The sequence below is a fragment of the Nomascus leucogenys genome, chromosome 5 (assembly GCF_006542625.1).
Source record: "Nomascus leucogenys isolate Asia chromosome 5, Asia_NLE_v1, whole genome shotgun sequence".
NCBI classification, from domain to species: domain Eukaryota; kingdom Metazoa; phylum Chordata; class Mammalia; order Primates; family Hylobatidae; genus Nomascus; species Nomascus leucogenys.
In genome coordinates this window covers 55,361,165-55,382,158 of record NC_044385.1, presented here as the reverse complement: position 1 = coordinate 55,382,158, position 20,994 = coordinate 55,361,165, and the positions used below count along the sequence as shown (strand labels likewise).

The 20,994-nt window shown below is 51.3% G+C and overlaps 1 protein-coding gene across 1 annotated transcript; it reads right to left on the bottom strand.

The window, feature by feature from the left end:
* Positions 1-1,577: 1,577 nt before the first annotated feature.
* Positions 1,578-20,994, bottom strand: NUAK2 (NUAK family kinase 2). The gene is made up of 7 exons (XM_003273170.3): positions 20,601-20,994; positions 11,205-11,325; positions 8,087-8,238; positions 7,671-7,736; positions 5,691-5,810; positions 4,708-4,840; positions 1,578-4,022 (listed from the first exon to the last, which is right to left on the bottom strand). Exons 1-7 carry the CDS (start codon positions 20,961-20,963, stop codon positions 2,959-2,961), a joined length of 2,019 nt encoding a protein of 672 aa, XP_003273218.2. The 5' UTR covers positions 20,964-20,994; the 3' UTR covers positions 1,578-2,958.

Here is a 20,994-nt window from a genome sequence, read left to right as displayed (position 1 = left end):
TGACCCATAAGCACTTAGTGAATGGTAGCCCCTATTATTATCTCTGAAGATGCAATTCTTTCCGTCATCCAAACTCCCTTTTTTTTTTTTTTTTTTTTGAGATGGAGTCTCGCTGTCGCCCAGGCTGGAGTGCAGTGGCACGATCTCGGCTCACCACAAGCTCCGCCTCCTGGGTTCACGCCATTCTCCTGACTCAGCCTCCCGAGTAGCTGGGACTACAGGCCCGCCACCGCGCCCGGCTAGTTTTTTATATTTTTAGTAGAGACGGGGTTTCACCGTGTTAGCCGTGATGGTCTTGATCTCCTGACCCTGTGATCCGCCCGCCTCTGCCTCCCAAAGTGCTGGGATTACAGGCATGAGCCACCGCGCCATCCCCAAACTCCCTTTCAACATGATCTGAACCAATAACAATTTCTCATTGAATTTATTGCATGCTACCTTACCCCCAGTCTGTAACCTCCTTGAGGCTAAGATCTCTCTTTTTTTTTTTTTTTGCACCAGGGATACAGCAATTACCTCTGTCTTCTACTAAGCTTAGCACACAAAAGGGCTTGATTCATGAGAGGAATGAATAAAGGAGCACTGCTAACCCCACAGCTGAACTCTAAGCTTCTGGAGATAAACCCACCCCCTGGATTTTGTCCATGTTTACCCAGAGTCTAGCCCAGAGTTCCAGCACTGAGTAGGACCTCAGAGACTTAAGACCTAAGTACTCCAGTGTCGCCTAAGCAATGTCTTGTTTGCTCTCCCATCTTGACCTCATAGTTGCCTTGCCCTCCTCATCTCCTTTGCAGACTCGTGACTTTGCCAGCTCAGCTCTCCAGGTGCGGGAGGGGAGGTCCAACGCGCTCCACTGGGCAGGCACCGACAGCTGGCAGGACAGGTGTGTTGTGGGGCCGGAGCCAGAGCTGGGGACATTTGGAGGCCTCCTGTGACTACCAGAGTGGGTCGGGGTGGGGGAGGGAGGCTGCCTGAAGCCAGAGCCAGCCGGCTGCTGGCCGGCACTTTGTCCTCATCCTCCCTTTCATCCCCAGCCCTCGGAGCCTGGGAGTTTCTCAATGGAGCGGGCGTGTGGGGAATGCTCTGCAGGGGGCTGAGGGAGTTGGCGTATGGTGGGGGTGGACATTCCAGGCATTCTTTGCTTTCTCTAGGAGTCAGGCAGTGAGGACGGAGGGGGGAAAAGCTGCCTAGCACCAGAGTAAAGGGGATTTCTTAGGAGGGAGAGAATAAAGGCTGTGGGGGTGTCTTTACGCAGCAGGAGCAGGGCTCAAGCAGACAGGAGCAGGGGTGGGAGGAGAAGGAGGCAGGTGGTGGGGGCAGGGTGGGATAATCTGCCAAATCCACTTCTACTTTAGTGCCAAAGGCCGGAAGAGCAACTGGGACCCTGGGCCCAGGGCCTTCCCACCTGTGTGCTTAATAGGGTCAGGCCAGAGCTACTGAGCTCACGTTTGTTTTGATTCGGCAGTTTTTCTATTTCCCATCCCTGGCAGCCTAGGGTAACGAGTATTAGGAGAAAGCTCAAAAACCTGCTCAGCACCATCCCTCCCCACCTCAATCACCAAAGAGAACAGCAGGGCCTGCTTCCAATCACCTTTCTGGTTTTAATGGTACTTTTTGGCCACGGAGGTCCATTGGGTAGAGACCATTAGGTAAAGAGACTCAGAGTGTGGGGTGGAGTGTGGGGAGTTGTGGGAGGAGGTGGAAAAAGTTGCAAAAATATCTCTCTGTACACAAAATTTAGATGTCATAGTGGATTTTCCCAGAACATAGCATTCACATTATTGAAAACAGCAAGATTCACTTTTCCTAAAACACAAAGCCGAGAACATAAAAATAAATATGGACATTCTAGAGTCCTGAAGGCCTAGAGAACACATCCATAGTCTGGACTTTAGAGCAGCTTAGAGGCAGAAGTTCTGAGTCACTGAGGTCCAAGGTGGAGTCCAGAGGAGCCTGGGCCCCCTGAGATGAAGTCCACACAGCAGGCGGAGGCTTTTCAAGTCTTTCAGATTCACAGCAGCAACTTCAGGAGGCTCAGGCCAGGTTTGGAGGATGGAAAAGGGAAGAGAACCATTGAAGAAACAGAGATTGTGTTCTCTTACTCCTAGGCTAAATAAGGAAGGGTTAGGTGGGGTGCGGTGGCTCATGCCTGTAATCCCAGCATTTTGGGAGGCCGAGGCAGGTGGATCACCTGAGGTCGGGAGTTCGAGACCAGCCTGACCAACATGGAGAAACCCTGTCTCTACTAAAAATACAAAATTAGCTGGGCATGGTGGCAGGCGCCTGTAATCCCAGCTACTAGGGAGGCTGAGGCAGGAGAATCGCTTGAACCCGGGAGGCGGAGGTTGAGGTGAGCTGAGATCGCGCCATTGCACTCCAGCCTGGGCAACAAGAGCGAAACTCCGTCTCAAACAAATAAATAAATAAATAAAAATAAAAACAAGGAAGGGTTACTCCAGACCATTCCCAGGATGCCTCACGCACATTAGGGGTGCCACCATCCAGTTCCGGTGGTTGGTAGGAATGGGAATATGTGTGTAAAGAGGTCTGGCCCCACTTGGGCAGGGAATGAGCAGGGAAGGAGCTGTCCTTAGAAGGCACCATGTGTACAGAGTATTCATGGGATGCAGGAGATGGGCCCTGGGAGAGTTCTCTTTCCAGGTCTCTGTGGCCCCTCCACGTACACAGGAAACAGGCAACATGGACTCTGTCGTGGGCATTCCCGTTCCCCTCTCTTTATCCTCTTCGTTCAGCAGGGCTGAAGACAGACACTGAACCCTTGACGCATTTCATTTGCCTACTTCCCACATCCAGCCCTGCCCAGGGCTCCACTGCAAACCGTCTCAGCCTTCTGAGCTGGGATGCAGGTCTTGGGAGGTGGGGGAGAAGCCATCTCCCCTCAGGGTGCAGCCAGCTGCATCTGAGAGCCTGCCCGGGCTGGGGCAATGCCTTCCCCACTCAGGTGAGCTTTGAGCAGACCCTCAGTGCCTGTCGGTAGGTCGCTGTCACCTCCTGGCAGTCTGTCAGGGAAAAGCAGCTGTCCCCCAAAGGATCCTGCCGCCAGCGCCTCAGGCAGCTTCCAGGGCCTTCTGAGGGGGACTCCTCAAGCCCCATGAGGTTGTCCACAGACACACAGCCCCGCAGCGGGGGCTCTGGGAGCCGTTCAGGCAAGTCCAGCTGGTCAAAGGACTCAGAGGAGAGGATGCTGTCCTCGCTCACAGCCCCTGAGGGTCGGCTGGTCTGGGCCAGGGGGCGAGGTGGGGCGAGTTCATCCAAGGAGCCGAAGGTGGTGGGGGCCGCGAGCTCCAACGCCGTCTGGGAGAACTTGCCATTGAGTTTGAGGATGCCTTTGCGATGGAGGAGCAGCCCTGAAGCTTGCGGAGGCTTCTGCTCCTTGGGATCCCCGCTCACAAACACGTCGCCTGCGTCCAAGAGCTCCCCAGATTCACTGGGCTCAGGAGAGGAGTAGTAGCCAGACTCGCGCTGTCGGGGCTTCTTGAGAATGCCCTTCTTGGGGAGCAGGGGGGCAGCCTGCCCTGGGCTCACAGGGATTGGGCTGAGCTCTGGAGGGCCCTCCTGTGCCCCCTCTGCAGAGGCTGACACCTTCTTCTTGAGAATGCCCTTTGGCAGCTTGAGGTTGCTCTTGCCAGGGCGATGGGCAGTGTCCTCAGCTGTGTCACTGTGGAGAGACTGGGCCATGTCATTCTCCTTGCGGGACTTCTTGAGCGAATGCTGGCGCTCCAGGCCAGGGGTGGTGCTTCCCCCACCAGGTGCATGCTGCTTGAAGAAGCTGCACACCTTGGCCCCATTCTCCAGGAGGGGGCGGGAGGAACGCCGGAGCCAGTCAGCCATGGAGGCGCGGGCAGAGTCACTGCCAGAGTGCCCACCCTCATGCGGAGCCTCCTGCTCTCCCACTCGGGTGGCATAGCCCCAGTTGACCCACCAGTGACTGGCCACATCCTCCAGGGTGGCCCGGCGGGTGGGGTTCACCATCAACAGCCACCGGATCAGGCCACAGGCATCTGGAAGACAAAAGGCAGGTGCTTCAGTTTGGCAGCTCCCAGAATAGGCACTCCCTGTCCCCTGTCCCCAACTCATCCCCTTTTGAGCTAAGACACTGCATACTCCTGGGTCAGATGCGTCCCTTCCAACCTAGGGCTCTATACATGCCTTGGCCCAGGACAGCTCCCCAGTCCAGAGTTCCTGGACTGACTCCTCCAGCTGCCTCTCTGTCCTCTGACCCCTCAGGACTGTGACCCCTTCATGAGCCCTTGTGTGTATGTTGGTGTCTATCCTCTCTCTCTCCATTGAAATTCAACCCTCTGAAGGTAGAGATCGTGTTCAGGGTAAACTGGGGCTCTCACACCCTTCTTCCTGCCTTCTGAGTCATAGTGAAGGACAAAAAGATTTCTGAGGATGAGAACAAAAGCAACAGGAAATGAGACAACTGTAGCAAAGAACATCTAAGTGAGACCTTAGGAACCACTTCCCAAATATAATCAAGCATGCCCCTGTGGGGAAGAAAGAGCTATCCCCTCCTTCCCCAGAGGTCTCGACATTGGACATACGGTGGAGGGTACCCTAACCAACCATGGGCCATGATGGACTGTTGCCCTTTTGACTTCACTGCCACTGCGTAGTTCCTGCCTTAGGAATGAGTGAAGGACACCCCAGGCCTGGATAAGAACGCCCACACCTCTCACTCACCAGAGGGTTTAGGTGGCTCCCGGTAGGCCCCGTTGCTGATCTGTTTCACTAGGATCTTATGGTCATGCCCGTCAAAGGGCATGGTGCCATGCACCAGGATGTAGAGGAGAACACCCAGGGACCAGCTGTCCACCTGAGAGAGACGGGGGAGGTCAGCAGGGATGCCCATACCAGATGGGAAAATGTTACATGCTGGAGAACTCAGAGGCCAGCACACCTGAGGACGACCCACCTCTCCTACCCAGGGGCCAAAACGGGGATGCTGCAGAAGGGGGCTGGGATGTTGCCAATCGCATTCCCTGGGAGGGATAGCCACAAGCACAAGAGCTATAGCCCGGTCATCTCTTCTGGGCTGCGGAAGGGGTGGTTGTGACAGATATCATCTCCACATCACTCTCAGGAGGCTGGACTGGGTGCTGGGAAAGGTAACAGGAACGAGGAAGGTGAGGGAGGCAAAGAACTAACCTAGGAGTCAGGAGACCTAAGTTCTAGTTCTAGGGGTTTGTTTTTTTGTTTGTTTGTTTGAGACGGAGTCTTGCTCTGTTGCCCAGACTGGAGAGCAGTGGCATGATCCTGGCTCACTGCAACCTCTGCCTCCCAGGTTCAAGTGATTCTCCTGCCTCAGCCTCCCAAGTACCTGGGATTACAGGTGTGTGCCACAAAGCCCCATTAATTTTGTATTTTTTTTTAGTAAAGACGGGGTTTCACCGCGTTGGCCAGGCTAGTCTCGAACTCCTGACCTCTAGTGATCCACCCACCTCGGCCTCCCAAAGTGCTGGGATTATAGGTGTGAGCCACTGTGCCCAGCCTAGTTCTAGTTTTGCCACTCCTGGCTAGACATCTGGCAAGTTACTACTTTTTGGGAGGCTTGAGTTTTGTGCTCTGAAAATGTGAATAATGAGAAAACTAGCCCATCAATCTCCCAGGATCTAAAGTCATAGTAAACATCTGAGGCAGGCTGGCAGGGGAGGGTGGCCACTTACCTCTGGGCCTGTGTAGGGCTTCCCATTGACAATCTCTGGTGAGGCATAGAGGGGGCTCCCACAGAATGTCTGCAGGAACTTGCCTTGATGGTAGAGGTTGGAGAGGCCGAAGTCAGCAATCTGCAGCATTGAGTCAAACACGGGCACAGATCATGTCAAGGCCTGGGTTTTTCTGTAGCTCTTGGCCCGCCCTTCTCCAGACCCTGGGGAAACCCAGGCTCCAATAGAAGGAAAGGGTCCCCATGACCCCTATCCTACACTGAGCACTGTCAGCATAGCTCAGGCCCTGGAAGAACGAACCCTGACGAGCTGTGTCAATAAGGAGCATCTAGGCAGAGGTATGCGGGGGCTCCAGGATCCTCACTGCTCCCCAGACCACTTTGCTCACACGGCATTCTACTACAGAGATGCTCTCCCATACCCATATCCCTTGGAAAGTCTCCCATCTCCTTCTTCTAGAAGCCTAGAGTTTCCAATGCCTCCCTGGAGCTCCTGCCCATTAGATCTGCCTTCCAGACACACTGTACACTCCCATGCTGATCTTCTTGCCCCCACCTCTCCTGCAGCTGCTAGCCCAGGTGAGACCCTGCATGAGGCTCTAAGGATGTTTAGTGACGGAAAGGAGGGTCAGCCAGATGGAGGGGGAAAGCCAGCACCTCGTGATAATGTCATGGCCCTCAGGAACAAGCAAGCCCTATAACCAATGAACCACATAAGACTTGAGCTGCCCTTCCTAGCAAAGGGCTCATTCCTGTGTGCACACCTGGGCAAGAACTTGGTGGCAGGAATCTGGGGTCAGCCCAATATAGCTAAGAAGCAATAATGAGGGCAGAACAAACGTCAGGGCTGTGGTTACAGCCCAGGACTCCCTGAACCATCTGATATTGAGGGCTTGAGAACCCAACCCCATCGTCTCGTTGCCCAGAGAGACCCTTTCCCACCTATCCTCAGTTAGAGGCTGAGGCCATGCCCTGGTGCTCCCCACTTCTTCACCCCATCAGAGGGTTATGTGTGTTCAGGGTGGGGAGGGGCTGTTTTTGAAACTCTGGCTCCTTTGTTTATGGTTTTATTGGCCTCTTATCAAGCAGTTACCAGTTGAAGCCCATAATGAAGCACATGATTGGTACAGACAGGAAAGTTCATGCCTGTCCATGTTTGTGCCTGATTATGCGGGTTTACTGGCTCTGGCTTCCCTCCCTTCTGGTCAGCATCAAAGAGAGCCCCACCTGCTCCGGGAATTGGCTGATAAGAGGGAATGAACTCAGTACCAGGGCACCTCAGGGTACAGGTCAAGAGCCACTGGAAGAGACTATGTCCTGGGTTCAGGAAGATTCTGAAGAGGGTCAGAGTGCAGTGTCACCTTCTCAGGTGCCTGCAGGGACAAGCCTCCTTGTGCCATGTCCTTCCTCCAGCCCTGAGATCTCAGTTTATCCCATCAACATGAACTTCTCCATGCCTAAATTTAACTACTTAAGCATGGAAATCTAGCAGCTGCAGAAAGCAGGAAGCTGGAGCTGGAGTCCTTCATCTGTGGGAAGTTTCCAAAGGGCTATCTAATTGTAGCAGATTAAAGCATGCATGTGTGTGTCTATGCAAGTATGTACATACATGAGAAGAACTCAGGCTGAGCCTGTCCCAAGGTTGTAGCAAACCTGACCTTAGATCTAGACTCCTGTCAGCCTTATGACATCAAAGGAGCACTGATCTGGGAGTCAGAAGATCTTGGTTCTAGTCCAGGCTCAGCCACACGCTAGTTGTATGATCTTGTGCAAAGCACCCCTCAGCTGAGGCTCCAGCTCTCCATCCACACAATGAGGTGTTGGAATAGATGATGGCTGAGGTCCCTACCAGTACCAATGAAGGTCAGCCTTGCTCAGCTCCTTCAGGAATCCACCAAGAGCTTAGAGCTACTTAGCTGGGGACAGTGCAGAAAAGCTGGGGTGGGCAAGGAGGCTTCTAGAAATAAGAAGTGGGACCCACCTTGATATTCCCATTGGCATCCAAGAGGATGTTCTCCAGCTTGAGATCTCGGTGGACAACTCTGTTCTGAAAGAAGGAGGGGGCAGTCAGGGGAAGGTCACCAGGGAAGGGAAGATGATGAGGGGCCCAGTCTGGAGACCGAGGTAAACACAAAGGGAGCCAAGTGGGCTTGAGCACAGGTAGGCTGGGAATGCCCATCTTTACTGGTATGTGCTGCAAGAAGTCACAGGCCCTTCTATCCCTGGGGAAGGGACTCAAAGTCAGAGACACCGACATTTCCCTGAGAGTCCAGAATCTAGTTTTGCCTCTGTTTCTGTGTGATCCTGGACAAGTCATGGAACCTCTCTGGTCCAAAACAGACCTAGAGCCCGGGGGACCACCCACTGAGAACATGGCTGGAGCAGGTAGGTGCTCACCTGATGGCAATAGTGCACGGCAGAGACGATCTGCCGGAAGAAATGCCTAGCTTCGCGCTCACTGAGCTGCTGCCGCTCGCTGATGTAGTCATAAAGGTCGCCCCGGCTGGCATACTCCATGATGATCACGATCTTGCTGCTGTTCTCAAACACTGGGCAGAGCAAGGCAAGGAATGTCAGGCCTTCCCAGAGTGCACTGCTCTCCACTGGGGGTGACTCTCTCCTCCCTCACCCTAGGCCCCAAACCAGACAGGACCCCCCTCCAGGGATATCTGCTAATGGGGCTGTACGGTGGCAAATAAGGGCAGAAGAAGGGCCTTGGAAGTTCTCAGCATCTTCCAGGAGCCATGAGTTAAGGCCAAAGACACTGGCTCATCCTCTGCCTCCTTGGAAGTTCAGGCTTTTGGGAATTCTGAAAATGACCCTGCCCTTTCAGGAAAGCAGAGACGTCACTAGATGGGAATGAAAGGCCAGGATCCTTGGTTCAAGAACCTGGTACTTTTTCACCTTGTGGCCTTGGGCAAATCTCTTCTAGATACATGAGTAAGAATGCAGGTTTGCTGGGTGATCTTGGACAAGTCATTAAACCACTGTGCCTCAGTTTCCTCATTTGAAAAGCAGGATAATAAGGCAACCTCACAGGGCTGCGGTGAGAAACATAAAAAGTCAGCTGCAGTTCCAGGGCTGGCTGAGCAAGCTGGTATAGGTCTGACATATAAACAAGCACTCAATAAATGGTACCTACGGTTATTTATTTATTTATTGAGACAGAGCCTCGCTCTGTCACCTAGGCTGGAGTGCAGTGGCGTGGTCTCGGCTCACTGTAACCTCCACCTCCCAGGTTCAAGTGATTCTCCTGCCTCACCCTCTCAAGTAGCAGGGATGAAGAGTGTGCGCCACCATGCCAGGCTAATTTTTGTATTTTTAGTAGAGACGGGGTTTCACCATGTTGGCCAGGCTGGTCTTGAACTCCTGACCGTGTGATCTGCCCGCCTTGGCCTCCCAAACTGCTGGGATTACAGGCGTGAGCCACCGCGCCCGGCCACAGTTATGTTTATAATCAGTGCCCTCATGCATACATTTGAAAAATAAGGCCAATAATAATGTCTGTCTTGAGAATCAGAAGAGGGAATAAAAGTATATTAAAGTGGATCATGAACTATAAAGCACCAGGGAGAGCTGAGATATCCATCACCATCTCTGACTTCCATCCAGAGGATCCAGGGCAGGGCCTCAAGCATAAGGCCTTGTACACAGAAGCAATCAATACATATTTGGTAATTAATTGACTGGCTGGGTTCCTGGCAGCCACCTCATCCCAGCTGGCTCATCTCTCTGGGTAGGAGTGGCCCTCTTGCCACTTGAAGACTAGGTAGGGAGTGGCTGGTTCACCCAACTGGCCCTTCTGCCTGGTGTGTGTTAGAACATGTATGTCCATGACATTGCATCTTTGTGTCAAACGGGTCCTATGAGTTTGGCTTGCTTGGCCTGCCCCAGAGCTAATGCTGTCTAGGCTCTGAGAAGGAGTGAAGTGAAGAGGCTTCTCCCTAGAGGAGTCCCAGCTTCCAGGGAATTGGATACATGGCCAGGAGGACTGTCCTTTTTTCCAGGGGGACAGGAGTAAATGGCCCTTATCTGTGGAGGCCCAGCCTCCTGGGGATGCCTGGCTGAGACTCCACCCCTATGGCTCTCATCATCTCTGCAAGGGCGCATGCAAACTTTGTGCCATAAAATTGGGAGTCAAAAGCCAGCCAGGGCACATTTAGGAGAACAGCTAGGTTAGAGGTCATTTCCCAGGACTGAGGCACACCCAGTACCTCACATCCCTTGAAGCCTGTAGCAGGAAGGGGATGAATTTGGGGGAGCCCCTCCAGACACACAGTAACTATGATGTTCTTATGTCTGTTGAATCTGAAGGTGCCAGAGAAGCCATACCCTGAGCTGCAGCGCTCAGTTCCCAGATCCAGCCGGAGATATGAGTGTAAGGCAGAATTCACACACACATGCACATGCACACACATGCGCACACACACCAATCACCACACTTAGCCTAGCTGGAGATATGGGTGTAAGGCAGAATTCATACACACACAGACACACACACATATATATACACACACACTCCAATCACCACACTCAGCCTGGCTTAACCAATACTTTGTCATCTCCTCACTCTTCCCTGAGGGAAGCACACAGAGATACAATTAGCCTTCTCAGCCACTTGCCTGGCTCTTCATGGGATAGACTCAAGCCACAGGGCTGTGTCTTAAGGCTCTGCCCTTAAGGCTCTACCCTTAATCTTTCTATGAACACCACCCAAGAGCAGAGACTGCTCTATTTTTTTCCCCACCAGGAATATACAGACAAAGGGCAGAGCTACAGGCTCCCTTTCTTCCCTCCTGTTGCTATCCCTCGCTTCTCATCTAACTGATATTATGTAAAGGCTCGACGCCGGCAGGTGTGTGTAGGAGAGGGCTCTCCATCTTTCCTTCGTCACTCTCTCTTGCTCACTTTGTTGTCTGGGTCATGGGGAGGAGGGCAGCTGGAGTGGTGAAATCAGCACTGATGTCAGAGAAGAGGAGGCCAAGAAAGACAAGGAGAGGTAGGAGCCAGCCCTGTGGCAGGAATGATTCAGAGCCCAGGTCAGACTCTAGGAGGTCTGGCTCTTGGGACACATGAAGAATAGCACCCACGCACCTGAGACAGGTGCAGGTCTATGTATGTTTCAGCCTCCCCCAGATTGCTAAGGAGCTCACTAGGTTAGGAAGGTAGTGTTCAAGTAGGGAAAACCAAATTCTAACAACAAAAAACCCTGCAATTCCTTGAGTACCTCCCATGAGTGGAGCATTCAATGACATAAACAGTTTGATCTTTGCAACCACACTGTGATGTAGATGGGATTACCCCATTTTATAAATGAGGAACTGAGGCCCAGAGACTAAATGCAATGAGTTGTGCAAAGTCATACAGCTGAGTTTCAAATCCAGCTCCTGCCCTTCTCTAGAGCCCATATTTTTTTAGTTCTTTATGTTGTTTCTTCTGACACATGTACACACACGTGAACACACACATGCACACACACAGACTCCCAACTTCCAGCTTTAAGGGCCCACTATACCTTCATGGATGGCAATGATGTGAGGGTGGTTGAGTGATGACATGATCTCAATCTCCCTCCGTATGTGCATCAGATCTTGCTCATCTTTGATTTTGTCCTTCCGGATTGACTTGATGGCCACCTGGGAACAGAATGCAGGAGAGTGAGGAGAAAGGTTTGGCAGGAAAAGGTTTGACAGAGGGCACTCTAAGGGCCCTGGTCCTGGTGGTTTGCCTGTAGCTGCTATAAAGGCCACAGAGCACACCCAGAGAAGCCACTCCATCCTTCACCAGGGTAGGAGGCTGGAGCGCACTTTCTCTAGAAAAAGATCTCACCTGAGCTGAGTGTACATGATCCATACAGCAGGAAGGAATATGGACCAGTCACCTCCTTATTCATAGTCTACAGTAGACAAGGAAGGTAAAAACCTGCGTTTGCAAGGCTGATGCTTCATGATTTATAAAGCAAATGTGCCAATCTGCACCATGAGGACAAGGACCAGCCAGTTTTGCTCACCACTGAATTCTTGATGCTAACCACAGTGCCTGATGCACAGTAGGCACAGAGTAACTCCTTGTTGCATTAGTAAATGGATTGGCCCTCACAACAACCTTGGGAGGTGGGCACAAAAAGCATCATCAATACCCTTTACAGGTGAAGAAACTGGGACCCAGAGAGGTTAGATGATGTGCTCAGTCATACGGTCACTAACTGGTGCAAGTGGATTCAACTACTGGCCATCTGATTCTGAGTTTGGTACTTTTTCTGCTCCAGTACTGTAACTTGCTATAAGCAATCAGTCCCTAGCCACAAAGTGGAAACAATGCAAATGTCCATCAAGAAAAGTAGGGATACGTCTGGGTGCAGTAGCTCAAGCCTGTAATCCAAGCACTTTAGGAAGCCAAGTCAGGAGGATCACTTGAGGCCAGGAGTTCGCAACCAGCCTGAGCAACATGGTGAAACCCTGTCTGTACAAAAAATTCAAAATCTAGCCAGGTATGGTGGCACATGCCTGTAGTCCCAGCTATAGGCATGTGCTGAGGTGGGAGGATTGCTTGAGCCCAGGAGGCAGAGGTTGCAGTGAGCCAGCAACAGAGTGAGACCCTGTCTAGAAAAAAATAAAAAAAGAAATGTAGGAAAAAACTACACGTGGTATGTCCATAGGATGGAATAGAATATTATTCAACCATAAAAAGGAATGAAATTCTGACACATGCTATAACATGGATGATCCTTGAAAACATTATGCTAAGTGAAATAAGCCAGTCACGCAAGGATCAATATTGTATGATCCCACTTAAATGAGGTACCTGGAATAGGCAAATTCATAGGGACAGAAAGTATTAACAGAACGGTGGTTACCAGGGACTGGGGGAGGGGAAATGGGGAGGTGGTGTTTAATGTGTATAGAGTTTCAGTTTTGTAAGATGAAAAGAATTCTGGACATTGGTTTACAACAACGTTAAATTTAACACTACTGGTACACTTAAAATGGTAACTTTTATATTATGTACGTTTTACCACGTTTTTAAAAATTGGTCCCAAAATTATGAAAAAAAAAAAAAAAAAAGCCCCCAAACATCAGTCTATTCAGTCCAGTTAAGAAATGTTCCTCCCCTGACAACAAACAACTCAACAGTTGCTTGCTATCTCAGGGCTTGCTATCTTAGCCCAGCAAGACGAGAAACACCACATGAGGACTAAACCCTCCAGGCAGTATGTGGTGGAAGATCAAGCGATCCTCCAGACTTGGCTTCCCAAAGTGCTTGGAAAGGTGGAGTGAGGCAGGAAGAAATGGAAAGAGGGCTGCCGAGGTGCAGCTAGCAAAGCTCTGAGCCACCAAGGGTCTGGGTCCCTCTCTGCTCCACCCTCCTCAGCAGCAGCTCCTGGACAAAACCCCAGAAAATACCACAGAGCAGGGCCTGAGGCACGGAGCTGGGGAGAGATGCTGCCTAGGGAGTCTGTCGCTGTCCCCCTAGGCGAGTCCCACCCCTTCTCAGAGCCTCGGGTTTTTTTTTTTTTTTCTGTGAAACAAACAGGTTTAACTAAGAGATCTGAGGGGCTTTCCTGCTCTGAGTCTATGAAATTAGCTGTACAGATGCCACGGGGCCCTCAGAGGCTGCAGGGCTAGGCGGGAGCAGGGTGGGGGTGGGGTGTCACAGGGCCGGCCAGTTCCTGGCAAGTGCTGCCCAAGGACGCAAATGGTAAATACGAGACTTCCTCTTATGGGAGATAGGCAAGTTGTGAGAAATCTGAAAACCTAGACTGTGGTAAACAGCTCCTTGTTCAATTTCCCAGGAGGGTTTGCCTCCCCTCAAGATTCAAAGGGAGACAGAAAAAAGGAAACCCCTGCTTGAGGGGAGGAGCCTCTAATCCACCCTTTCACAGGGCTCTGGAGGCAGACAATGGCTTCTGGCTTGCAGGGGCAGCAGGCCCTGCCGGCCTGTGTTCTCCATCGGACAAGAATGCGGAACAGCCCTAATCCCGTAAGAGGAGCCGCTCACAATGCCCTGGCCCGGTCACCCCGGCAACGGGCCAGGGATGGCGTGCCCTCCACCCCACTCCTCCCCCAGAGCTTCATCTTTGAAAGAGGGGAGGCCCTGCTCTCGGGCCCTTCCTGAGCAGGGCAGGGAGGACAATGGCAGGCGGGAGGGATGGTCACCATGGAGCCTCCTCCCCAAGATGCTGGAGAGGCCCCTGCTGCAGCTGCAGGGGATGCAATGGGGCTATCCCCCTTTTGCTCCAAACCATCCATCTCTCCCTAGTGAGCTAAGCAAAAAACAAAAACAAAAACAAAAACCTGGGCTTGGAATTGGGCAGGGGGCCAGGGGTAGATGTAGAGAGGGCTTGAATCCTCCCTTAACTAGGAGGTACCTCTCTCTCCTGGATTCAACGTGGAGTATCAGTCCCACATACCTCTCGCCTCCATACCCTTTTTCCTCTCTCTGAAGGGGAGATTTTATGGACAAGTTATTTTCCCTCTAAAATTCTTTGTTTAAAATAAAACAATGGATAAAGTTCTATGAGCTCTTGAAAGATAAAGGTCCATAAAGAGCAAAACGATTAATCATATATAAACACAAATCCCATATCTAGATAATCAAAACTATTTCAGAACTTAAGATGTACACATAGGCACATCTTGGACGTACAGTTGTGTACTCGCAGATACAATAGTGAAATAAATCATCATAGGCTTAGGGGGCAGAACTCGAAAGATGACAAGGCCTAAAATAAATGAGGTTCCAAAAAAAGGAGAAAGGGGTGTTAGAGGGGCTGGGAGGAGTCTCTGCATGAGGGAGAGTGCACAACTTGAACCCCAAGATCCATCTCTTTCAACTCCAGAAGCCCATGATTCTACATCAGAATTGTTAATCCTCATTGAACAGTTCCAGCCTCCTGCAAGTTTGTGCTCTGGCATCAGGGGGTAAGTTAGGGACCCACCAGGTATCCATATTAGGTCCCAGGAGATCACAGCACGGCTGGCACTTTCCAGGAAGCAAAGAAGTTACGTCATCAGGCCTCCATCAGTCTTCAAGCAGGTGGCAGACAAAAAGAGCCATGCATCACACCGCCCTGGTGGGGCTGGGCCACTGATCCCCAGCCTATCCTGGCCCCACAGGAGAGGGCTCTAGCTATCTGCTGGCTAGCCTGTCAAAGTAAATTAGAGCAACAGCTCAGTCCTAGACAGAGCTCAGCATAGAGAAAGCGTTCAACAATTGTTTACTGGTGAACATAAATTGCAAATATTTACTAGTTAAGTCACTGGGCTGATGATCTTTGACTAAGATGGGAGCAGTGCTCAGGTAAGATTTTCTCCTCTTCTTCCTAGACATGGGTGAAGTCCACTTCGGGTATAAGGACTAATTTTTAGGGACCTTTGTTCTCATCTGCAAGATAGGCAACTATTCTCTAGAATAAAAATACGTTGATTACGCTGGGCTCAGTGGCTCATGCCTATAATCTCAGCACTTTGGGAGACCGAGGCGGGCAAATCACTCAAGGCCAGAAGTTTAAGACCAACCTGGCCAACACAGTGAAACCCCATCTCTACTAAAAATACAAAAATTAGCTGGGCCTGGTGATGCATTCCTGTAACCTCAGCTACTCGGTGGCTGAGGCATGAGAACTGCTTGAACCCGGGGGGCAGAAGTTGCAGTGAGCTGAGATTGCACCACTGCACTCCAGCCTGGGTGACAGAGCGAGCCTCTGTCTTAAAAAAAATAAAAAGATAAAAATAAAATGACTAAAATCAAGGAAGAGGGTAACAATTGCTGAACCAATCACCCAGAGGCAGGAAGGCCACATGCCTGAGACAGTCTTGGTCTAATAACTAATATTGCCCCTTTTACTCTCCAAAGTATCCAAGTTTAGGTAATACAATATATGGCCACCCTACTCAGAAGGGGAAGGAAAACCAGATTCAATGATAATAACGTAAACTTGAACATCTGATTAGTGGAGGTGACATCAAGAGCCCAGGAATCGAATCCTTATTTGCCCCTATCGAGTTATGCAACTCAACATAAGTCACTTGACCAGATAAGTTTGGTTAACTCATCTGGCTGGTTTTCATGTCCTCATCTGAAAAACGAAAGGATATTTATTCTCCAATCGTCTGCTGAGTGCCTACTATGTGCCTGGCTGGCACTGTGCTAGGTGTTAGGGATTCAGATAAAAAGTGGACAGTCCCACAGTCCAGTGGGAGGACTGACAATTAAATAAACTCCATTCTATTGTGATAAATGTGGCAGCTGATGTCCCTGCCTGCAGAGAGGCTCCAAGAGCACTGGAGAGAACTTCCTTTGCCTATAGGAGGAGCAGGGAAAACCACCTCTGGGAGAAAAACTGCTTTCGATTTTGAAGGATGAGTAAGGTTTGCTAAGCCAAGGGAGGTGGGCTAGGGAGGGGCAACAAGGGCATTCCAGGCAGAAAGAAAGGTTTGAGCAAAGGCCGAAAAGAAAGAGCCATTCACGAATTTGCACATCAGGATCTCTATGCACCCTTCCAAACTCTAGAATTCTATGCTGAACTTTTTCAGAAATGGGCCACCTGCTACTATGCCAGGAAGGTGCTAGCCAAGTATTATTATAAGCAGCCCCATACTATGGCCACAGTAGCCTGCTTGAGCATAATTTCTGATTCTGCCCCAGTGGTTTTCTTGCCCCTACAGTCCTAAACATTGGAAAAGGCAGCAGGGTTAATTCCTCATTCTATTTTGCAAACAGCACACACTGAAATCCAGAAAGGCACACTGACTTTTCCAAGGTTCCACAACACAAGACACAATCAGGATTGAAGATGGAAGGATGGTGCCTGGAGAAACTTCCATCTCAGCCATAGAGATTTCCCTGCCTGCCTCCCATCCCTGGAGAAGGGAATGCCCCATATCTTGCCCTAGGCCAGGCTGTGTAGTATCACCAGCCACCCCATCCCACTTACAGATACACAAATATGCCCACTCCTCTGCCAACACCCTGGAGAGGTAAGTGCTGTGGCTCAATTGGTAAACACTGCCTCCCTCCCAGGGACTCAGATCAGGAACGATCTGGATTCAGGAGAGGATGGTAGAAAGGTCTTAGAAAAAGAAGATCCAGAGATGCTGGTTCCAGGTGGAGGGAGAGAAGGTGCAAGCTGGGCATCTCTCATCATAGTTATCACCCAGAGCTGGAGCCAAGATCCTTGATTCCTCTCTGGCCTTTTGTGGAGCAGCTGCTGTCTGGGAGGCAGGGCAAGGAGCTGTGGGATGACCCACTTAGATAACAGAGGAGAGGTTGGGCTGGGCTGGCCCAGGCTGGGCAGAGTGGGGGTGGGCCTAGGGGTGGCTCACCATCCCATCACACCAGCCAGAGAGCTAGGCAGGGATCAGGAATGGGCTCCGAGGGGAACATGAGCCACCTCTCTATACTGTGCTGCCCCCTCCTTGCCATCCTCCAGCCCTCTCTATCGGGTTGCTGGGCAAGGAGCTTCCCTGCCCAGCCTTCTTGTGTGGTTTGGCTGGGGCTCAAGGACAAGAGTGGCCTGCAGCCTCCCTCCCTGCTGCTGAGCAGGCAGGTGCAGAGGGAGCTGGGAGGGCAGAGTCCCGCCAAGCAAGCCCTTGGCAGCCAGCCAGGCAGGAGTCCTTCTCTGGAGCTGGGGCAGAAGGAGAGAAGAGGACTTTGAACAAAGCAGCAACCAAAGCGGTTTGGCTTAGGAAAGCCAAGCACAATCCATACTCTTTCTCAGGGTAGGACAGACCTCCAGGACGCAGGGATTCCCCAGGAAAGGGAAGGGCAGGACTTCATCAAAGCCAGCCTTGCTGGGATAATAACACTATGTGTGTCAGATACTATGCTAAGCACTTTACGTATGCTATCTTACTTAATCCTAAGAGAATCCCACGAGGTAGGAATGATTATCACCCCTACTTTACAGATAAGGAAACTGAGGTGCAGAGAGGTTGCACAGCTGGTAAGCAATGGAGCCATGATTTGAATGCTTGCAGCCTTGACTCTCAGCTAGGCAGCATCCCCAACAAGGTTTGAAACCCAGGAATACAGTGTAGTTCACCCACCCAGAATCCTTCAACACAGTCACTGTATGTGAGGGTGGGGGTTGGTTCCCAGTGACTCTTCCCACCTGAATCACTGCCTGGAGTGCTGGGAAAGGCAGCGGGAGCTAACTGTTGGAATAACAAAGCACAATGAGGCAAGCCTGGGCTCATCTCAAGGCCAACTCCCAGTCTAGGACTCAGTACTTGGTCATCCAGGAGCCCATATTGCAGGCATGCCACTCACCAGCTACAGGATAAGTCACTTCCCCTCTCCGGGCCTCAGCTACTCTGTCAATGAAGGACTTGGACCACCTCAGTCATTTCCAAACATTTTGAAATCCTGCACTGCACTCCAATACATAAAAAAGACAGAAGCACTCTCGCTCCAGAGCATCACCCACTTGGACTTATGCCCCTCATGGTTCCCCTTGGAGGTAAGACTTCCATGCAGATCATCCAAAGGCTTTGGTGGACTCCACCATTTCAGAGACCCCAGCATGTGTTTTTCTCTTTAGGAGGAGGGGTGGCCAGGGGAGCTGGGAGAGTCCCAGGAGGAAATGTCATTTGGATACCAGGAATGTATTGAAGAGCCAGGGCAAATATTTGTTTTTCCTTTGATGTCCTCCTAGAGCAGCCATTAGTTCCACCCACCTGCCCTTCCCTCAGCCAATCCCATCTGGCCCTGATAATCCCATCTAGGCAGGTTGGGAGTGGGAAGTGTGCTAGAAAGGTAGAGAGAAAATTGGGATAGAAGTCACCCAGCAGGCTTTCCTCTGAATCTAGCTCCCACCAACAATCTCAATTCATTCTGGGGTTGGTCTTGGGCAAGTTCCCACACCCCTCTCCCCCACTGAAGTATCCTGAGGCACTAGGTCTCTCTGGATTCATGGAAGACAGTCAAGAGGCAGGGGTGGGGTGGGGTGGGGAAGAGGCAATGCTCCAGAATTGAGAAACCATTAGCACAGCAGGCAGCTGCTCTCCAAGAAGGAGACCCTGAGCAAGTTCCCAGCTGCACAACTGGGTGGTCTATGGATCAGGGAGGTTCACAGCAGGTCCCACGTCTACTGATCTTGGCTTCCTACATAGAGCAAGAGGCATGAGGCCAGGGAATATCTTCTGACGTAATAAGAGCTGGAATCCCTGCCTAAATCCACTGAGGTTTGAAAACTGAAAGCTAGTATATCTCATTCTGGAATCAAATGAGATTTCTCTCTTACACTCTCTCTCTCACGCATGTCCACACACACACCCACACACACACCCCACAGTGACCTGGGTCAAGAGCTTGATGGGATCTCTGAACTTCAATCTCAGTTTCTCAGTTTCTGGGCCACCCCAGTCCCCACGACCCAGTCTCCCCACCCCCAAGAGGCACGAAGCACAAGCCACCAGCAGCTATTTTCCAGCTAAGCCCCTGACAAAGCCTGGGTCCAACAGCCTCAAGCCTGGAGCCTCACCCGGCCCTCACACTTTGTAGAAAGAGAAAGAAAAGGCAAGCCAGGAAGTACATGATTGCCCAATAGCTGTAACCTGGCAGCAGGCAACTGGTGACTGTGCCAGGCGATAGCAGGAAAAACATACTCGGTCCTATTGATGGGGCCATAATCTACCCCTTTCTCCAACATCCACTCTCCTTCACCAATGAAATGACTTCTTGAATTTCAAACCAGCTACTGGTTGCAAGAGCAAACACAATCTGGGGAAGTAACTGCTGATGTAGCCAATAGGGCAAACCATACACACACACACACACACACACACACACACACACACACACACCTTCACAACCAGCACCTAACTGGATTTGGCAAAACATAATAATGCCTAAACCACCTGCTCTAAAAGACTTGTTAAAATATACATTATATGGCCCTATCCTAGACCTTCAGAATAAATTACTCTGGGTGTGGAACCAGAGAATGTAAGTATTTTAAACAAACATCCCAGGTGATTCTTATGTACTTTAAACTCAAGTTTGAGAACCAGTTAACCACTGCTAACTAACTTTTGACAAATTTGCCATCCTTTCTGGGCTGGCCTTTCCAGAAATTCTCACTGCAAGTTCTATGTGTCAGGAGCAATATAAGTTCATATTTCGATCTTATTCAATCCTCACAGCAGCTTGTGAGGCAGGCTGTGTTTTCTACTGTTCTGCAAAAGGGGAAACAGTACAGAGATGAAGGAAATTGCCCAAGGTCACACAGACTTCTAGACTCCTACACTCGCACCAAAGTAACAGGGTATGTTCTTGAAAAGGTCCCCAAACCGAAAGGTGTCTCTGGTACAGTGGACCTGGTTTCACATATTCCAGAATCAAAAACTCATCATAATGAAACTTCCACTAAATTTTAGAGCTGGAAAGGACCTAAATGTCAAAACCCACCCCCTGTGCCAGAGCTCCAGTGTGCTGGGCTGCCAGATTCTTGGGAGTTGGGGAACTCCACACCTCATGCATTCATTCAACCACACACATATCTCCCAAATACCTATTAAGATGGAGTGCCTTCTACTTCCTCTTCCCATTGCACTCTATTGAACTGTCTGTTCCCAGCAAAACTCAACTTAAGTCCCATCCATCTTATCCCAGGACACGACACGATTCGTCTTTCCGCGCCAACTATCCACAGCCTCCCTTTTATTTGGCAATCATCACAGCAGTACGGTGTTGCTGGCTGGGGTTCGCAAGTTTGCGACCACTGTCCCTGCCATCACGGACCGACACATCTGCCAGGGACACCCCCGCAGTAGCCCCGCAAGCCCAGCGCGGTAAAGACCACGCTGGCCTCTCCGCAGAGCAACGAGCGAGCCCCCGCCCGCCCTCCTCCGCTCCCTGCCGGCAGCCAAGCCCGAGCCCGCCCCGCGCCGCGAGAGGGAGCCGCACTCACCAGGCGCCCCGAGCTCTCCCGCGCCTTTTTCACCTTCCCGTAGGTGCCTTTGCCCAGGGTCTCCAAGAACTCGTAGCGGTGCCGCAGGTTGTGCTTGTGGTGGTGCCGCTTCACCGCCTGCTTCTTCATTAGGGGTTTGGGCGACTTGATCAGCCCTTCCGTCAGCGGCCGGACGAGCTCTGCGGCCGAGGGAGTGGGGCCGGAGCGCCGCGCGAAAACCAGCGACTCCATGGCGAGCAGGAGGTGAGCGACTGCGGCAGGGGAATCAACAGGCTGTGCGGGGAGGGCTGAAGCGAGGGGCACAGGTCCCTCACCAGGACGGGGAGCCACAGCAGTACCTGAGCGCGCAGTAAAGCACAGCATTCCAAGTTGTTATAAAAGCTCTGAGCCCGAG